A 5,949-nucleotide genomic window follows, 5' to 3' on the forward strand; every position below is an offset into this window, starting at 1 on the left:
AGTTCCTTTCACTTGAACTAAGGGGCCAAGTCCAACTCCTGAAAAACAACTCCAGAATTAAATTTTGAGAGGGGTGTCCCAAAACCTTTGGCAATATAGTGTATATATGGTTAAAATGACAATAAAAGCTTTTTGGTTTTTGTCTTCATTACCTAGGCCTGTAGCTAAAAAGTCACTGCTTGCACCTATATTTCCTATAATTATTATTTTTTTATTACACAACACTGATTTTATATTAAAGAACAAAGAGTAACATTAACTGTTAATAAATAATCTGTTCTATCTAGTGATTACTGTAAATTACAGAAGTGGGCTGCTCACTGATTTCTAATGTAATAGTTGCAATAGAAATTGATTTACAGTGTTAATAATAGTTAATTATTTTAAGTTTTAACTTAGTCATAATGTAAATCTTGTGTTTTAAGAACACATTTATGAACTCATAATTTTGAACACTAATGTATGATAAATTAGATGTATACAATAAATAATACAATACAAAATTAGGCACCAGACAATTCACTACTAACTGATGGCCCTTTATCACAAGTGAAACTTGAGCAGCTTTGCCTGAATGTGTTTTACTAGTCTGTAGACAGTGTCTGTGTAATGTTGTTAAATAAAATAGTGAAAGGTCAAACTAAATGTTTGCCCCAATGTAGTATTTAGGGCATATGATAATGTTTCAGTCTGTATAGACAGCTTCTTCCTGTGAGTGGCATAGAAATACATAAAAGACGAGGATATTGCAACACTGCAAAATGTTTGTGACTGTAGCCTGTTTTTAAATGTAGAACTAATTCTTAGGTGCATTATGTGTTAGCTAATTTGTATTTGTTCCTGTACACAAGTCTTAAGAAGTCATTTTACACAATATTACCTTTCTACACTTTAACAAGTACAAAGCCAGTGAAATTCAGTTGTCTCTCCATAATCTTCATGTTTTAATTAAGGAATAGAGTAACTTGTTAGCATCAAGTTCAAGTATTTAACAAGTTGACATGACAGAAAGAATAAGACCTAATACCCATCACTGTAATCTGTTGCTACTTAGACCATTTTATCATTCTTGTACTTTTAATTTCATACTTAAAAAGAGTAAAGAGAGAATAAAAGAATAAAGAGTTCATACTATTTTACTTTATGTTAAAGATATACCTCAATGCTTATGTATTAAGTTGAAGAACTGTACTTTTTACTGTGTAAAGGGTTTCAGGAATGATTGCTCAGCGTCAGCAGCAATCATATTTGGTTGTTAAAATATTTCTATTTTTGTTTTTTCACATGGCATTAGCCAAAGCCAAATCATTTTTAATCTTACAGTTCTTAAAGTTCCCATCTCAATTTCTGTCTCGAATTAGCCAAAGGAAAAAAAAAAAAATCCATCTGCATTTTGTCAAAGAAGTCAAGGCTGAGCTGTTCAACTAAACATTAAAAAGCCCAAATTGTATTAGTTTGTGTACTTTGTGGTCATGATTTTTGCCAAAGTAGTACTGATATTTGCATTCTGAGGAAAAATACCATAGGCAGCAGACTTGACCAATAATAAGCAATAATAACTCTTGGAACCCAAGCTAACCTAGCCTACATTATACTTCTGCAACTAAGACAGAAGTGATTATTTCTAGCACGTCTTGGACAATGGCTCCACAATGCCCATGCCTGCACTCCAGGCAGTGCTTCTTCAGCCATTATAAAATAAATATGTTTAATATGTAATAAATAAATATTAAACATAATATCCAACATGGTGCTTGTGCAGTCTGCGAGTGAAAGGGAACGGAACTGTATCAGTGTTTCAATTTCTGTTAAAAGACTTCCATGTAAAGTGTAGTCCTACTTCTCATGTGAAGTTTGTGGAAACCCCTAAGACTAATAATATATACAATAATATAAGCATGCAATAATAACAACCTAAATTTGATCATATTATGAAGATGAAAAAAAAAAACCCTCAAAAGATTATTATAACATTTTATTTATTTATTTTTAATTTGTTAAAATGTGACGTTCTTCTACTCATCTAAACACATTTATACAATACTCCACCCTGGTGCATCGTGTTTTTAGTCACATGGTCACTTATACTTCCCAACATCAGAAGTTTTTGTTGCCTCTGTGCCTGCCAAAACAATATTAATGAAAGTCAGACTTTCTCACCTTCATGTAATTATTCTACTCAGCACATGCTTCCGGAAAACAGCTCTGCGCTATGAAACTTGTCCCTGTCTATTAAATAAACCAGCATTAAGATGGTGGTCCTTCTCCCTCAGTAGATCGATGTGCTGAGGCTGCTGGTGATGTACAGCTGTTGACTACACCAATGTGCTTTACATCTACATTTCTTAACGGGATACCTGCTGTAGCACTTGAGAGAGACTCTTGTCTGGGATTTGCAGGAGACATAGAGACTTTCAGTCCCTCTGAAAGTGGAGAGGTCACTTCTGAGGATGCTTGCATGGATGAAACTACTACCGTTGGCTCAGCTGCAGGTATGTGTGCACTTTCTGTAACAATCGGGACTGGTAAAGGTGAACCCAATGCCTCATTAGTAGATAGTGATGGTGCAGATTGGATTGTGCCACTGGTAGCTGCTGTCCCTGCTTGTTCTGCAGCAGATGTGGGTGTCTGCACACCTGGTGGTGGTGTAGCAAGAGTAGATGTCATGACTGAGGATGGAGCATCTGATGAATTTAATCCTCCAGCGAGGGGCTCCACTGGGCCTACTGCTTCGGTTGCCTTTGCTATTTCTGCAGCTTTGCTCTCCATTTCCTCCATTCGCCGTTGAACCATGGCTGGCATCAGCTGTACATATGTGCCCATTAGACGATGGTTGGAACGGATTAGTTTACCAGCACAGTTGTCTGCACAACGCTCCTGAAGAAGAAAAAAAAGCTGGTTACTTTTCTCATTACATAAAGTTGCTCTGTGCAGCTTACACCGATTGAGCATAACATTATGAGCACTGACAGGTGAAGTGAATAACACTGATTATCTCCTCATTATGGCACCTGTTAGTGGGTGGGATATATTAGGCAGCAAGTGAAAATTTTGTCCTCAAAGTTGATGTGTTAGAATCAGGAAAAATGGACAAGCTTAAGGATTTGAGCGAGTTCGACGAAGGGCCAAATTGTGATGGCTAGACCACTGGATCAGAGCATCTCCAAAACTGCAGCTCTTGTGCGGTGTTCCCGGTCTGCAGTGATCAGTATCAAAAGTGCTCCAAAGTAGGAACAGTGGTGAACTGGCGACAGGGTCATGGGCAGCCAAGGCTCATTGATGCACGTGGGGAGTGAAGGCTGATCCGATCCAACAGACGAGCTACTGTTGCTGAAATTGCTGAAGAAGTTAATGCTGGTTCTGATAGAAAGGTGTCAGAATACACAGTGCATGACGGGTCAGGACTGTTTTGAAAGCAAAAGGGGGACCTACACAATATTAGGCAGGTGGTCATAATGCTATGCCTGATCGGCGTATTATTCGTTACTGTTTCTAATACACTGCTTGACTTACTTCATCCATTGTCAGATTTCTGTAGTTGAAATTGTTCGTGCATCGCTGGAAGCAAATTTCCGTCATTCGATTATATACCAGGAGGAAGTCCCGAAGCTAGAAAAATCCAGATGTAAAAAACAATACCGCATTAAGCAATGCACTTTCCTCTACTCATGTCTACATGCGATGAAGCAGCTATTACGTTTACTTACATTCCGCAGTTGTCCGGCGGGATCCATAACAGTGTGTCTATAAAATAAAATATATGTGAACGATAATAATATCGTTCTACTACTGGTTCCTTATATACGGTGACTTAAAAACAGCGAACAGTATTTCTACAGGGTGTAGCATGACTTTCACATGCGCGCGGCCATGTTCATGTCACGTGACCAGAGCAGGGGCAACGTCATTGTCGTTGCGGCGGAACCCCGGAAGTCACCCTTATCATGGAGTTAAATATATATAAAATGTCAATTATGTTTTAAGCAGTAAATTCATTGAATGTTTGTGGTTGGTTTGTTTGCTTGCATGCTTGCTTGTTTGTTTATTGTAACACTACATGCTTAGATGCTTGCTCATGATCTACAGTTTATGGTCAGTACTCTTATCAAACACAATGTGTGGCCTGTGATTATGGTTTGAATTATTAAAGTTGACTTTATTTGTCACGTATACATTACTGAACAGTGAAATTCTTTCTTTGCATATCCCATCCTTGGAGGTTGGGACAGAGCACAGGTTCAGCCATGATGCAGCGCCCCTAGAGCAGGGGGGTTAAGGGCCTTGCTCAAGGGCCCAACGGTTTTATTTAGAATAATGGAATTACATGTCTTATCTAGCATCAGGGTCCTGGAGAAACGTTGTCTCATTTCACGATGTACTGCGTCAGCTATATGTGGTTGAAATGACAGTAAAAGCTTCTTAAATCTTGACATATACACTATATTGCCAAAAGTATTCGCTCACCTGCCTTGACTCGCATATGAACTTAAGTGACATCCCATTCCTAATCCATAGGGTTCAATATGACGTCGGTCCACCCTTTGCAGCTATAACAGCTTCAACTCTTCTGGGAAGGCTGTCCACAAGGTTTAGGAGTGTGTTTATGGGAATTTTTGACCATTCTTCCAGAAGCGCATTTGTGAGGTCACACACTGATGTTGGACGAGAAGGCCTGGCTCTCAGTCTCCGCTCTAATTCATCCCAAAGGTGTTCTATCGGGTTGAGGTCAGGACTCTGTGCAGGCCAGTCAAGTTCCTCCACACCAGACTCTGTCATCCATGTCTTTATGGGCCTTGCTTTGTGCACTGGTGCACAGTCATGTTGGAAGAGGAAGGGGCCAGCTCCAAACTGTTCCCACAAAGTTGGGAACATGGAATTGTCCAAAATGTCTTGGTATGCTGAAGCATTCAGAGTTCTTTTCACTGGAACTAAAGGGCCAAGCCCAGCTCCTGAAAAACAACCCCACACCATAATCCCCCCTCCACCTAACTTTACACTTGGCACAATGCAGTCAGACAAGTACCGTTCTCCTGGCAACCGCCAAACCCAGACTCGTCCATCAGATTGCCAGATGGAGAAGCGCGATTCGTCACTCCAGAGAACGCGTCTCCACTGCTCTAGAGTCCAGTGGTGGCGTGCTTTACACCACTGCATCCGACGCTTTGCATTGCACTTGGTGATGTATGGCTTGGATGCAGCTGCTCGGCCATGGAAACCCATTCCATGAAGCTCTCTGCGCACTGTTCTTGAGCTAATCTGAAGGCCACATGAAGTTTGGAGGTCTGTAGCGATTGACTCTGCAGAAAGTTGGCGACCTCTTCGCACTATGCGCCTCAGCATCCGCTGACCCCGCTCCGTCAGTTTACGTGGCCTACCACTTCGTGGCTGAGTTGCTGTCGTTCCCAAACACTTCCACGTTCTTATAATACAGCTGACAGTTGACTGTGGAATATTTAGGAGCGAGGAAATTTCACGACTGGATTTGTTGCACAGGAGGCATCCTATCACAGTTCCACGCTGGAATTCACTGAGCTCCTGAGAGCGACCCATTCTTTCACAAATGTTTGTAAAAACAGTCTGCATGCCTAGGTGCTTGATTTTATACACCTGTGGCCATGGAAGTGATTGGAACACCTGATTCTGATTATTTGGATGGGTGAGCGAATACTTTTGGCAATATAGTGTATATAATGGGCTCTAATGAAAAGTACTGACAAACTCGAACATTACTTCATAAATGATATGTTGAAAAAGTATAATATGATTTCGAAATTATTGTTCTGAATTCTAAATTGAAATGAAATGACCGTATAAATCTATATCACAATAAATCAATTCATTATAACTTCATGTTTTGTTATACAGATGCCAGCTGTCACCACTGACCCGCATTTTAATAAAAAAGAAAGCAAGAAAAAGAATGCAACACATCTTAAATCACTCATTATG

At 39.9% G+C, this 5,949-nt stretch overlaps 1 protein-coding gene across 1 annotated transcript; it reads right to left on the reverse strand.

Annotated features, from left to right (window-relative positions):
* Nucleotides 1-2,288: 2,288 nt before the first annotated feature.
* timm10b (translocase of inner mitochondrial membrane 10 homolog B (yeast)) lies at nt 2,289-3,883 on the reverse strand. Its single transcript, XM_058410999.1, is given in 4 exon segments — nt 2,289-2,466; nt 2,468-2,877; nt 3,514-3,609; nt 3,708-3,883. Coding segments are annotated over 4 exon segments (561 nt in total). The 5' UTR covers nt 3,735-3,883; the 3' UTR covers nt 2,289-2,438.
* Between the last annotated feature and the right edge of the window lie 2,066 nt (nt 3,884-5,949).

The sequence above is a fragment of the Hemibagrus wyckioides genome, linkage group LG16 (assembly GCF_019097595.1).
Source record: "Hemibagrus wyckioides isolate EC202008001 linkage group LG16, SWU_Hwy_1.0, whole genome shotgun sequence".
Classification (NCBI taxonomy): Eukaryota; Metazoa; Chordata; class Actinopteri; order Siluriformes; family Bagridae; genus Hemibagrus; species Hemibagrus wyckioides.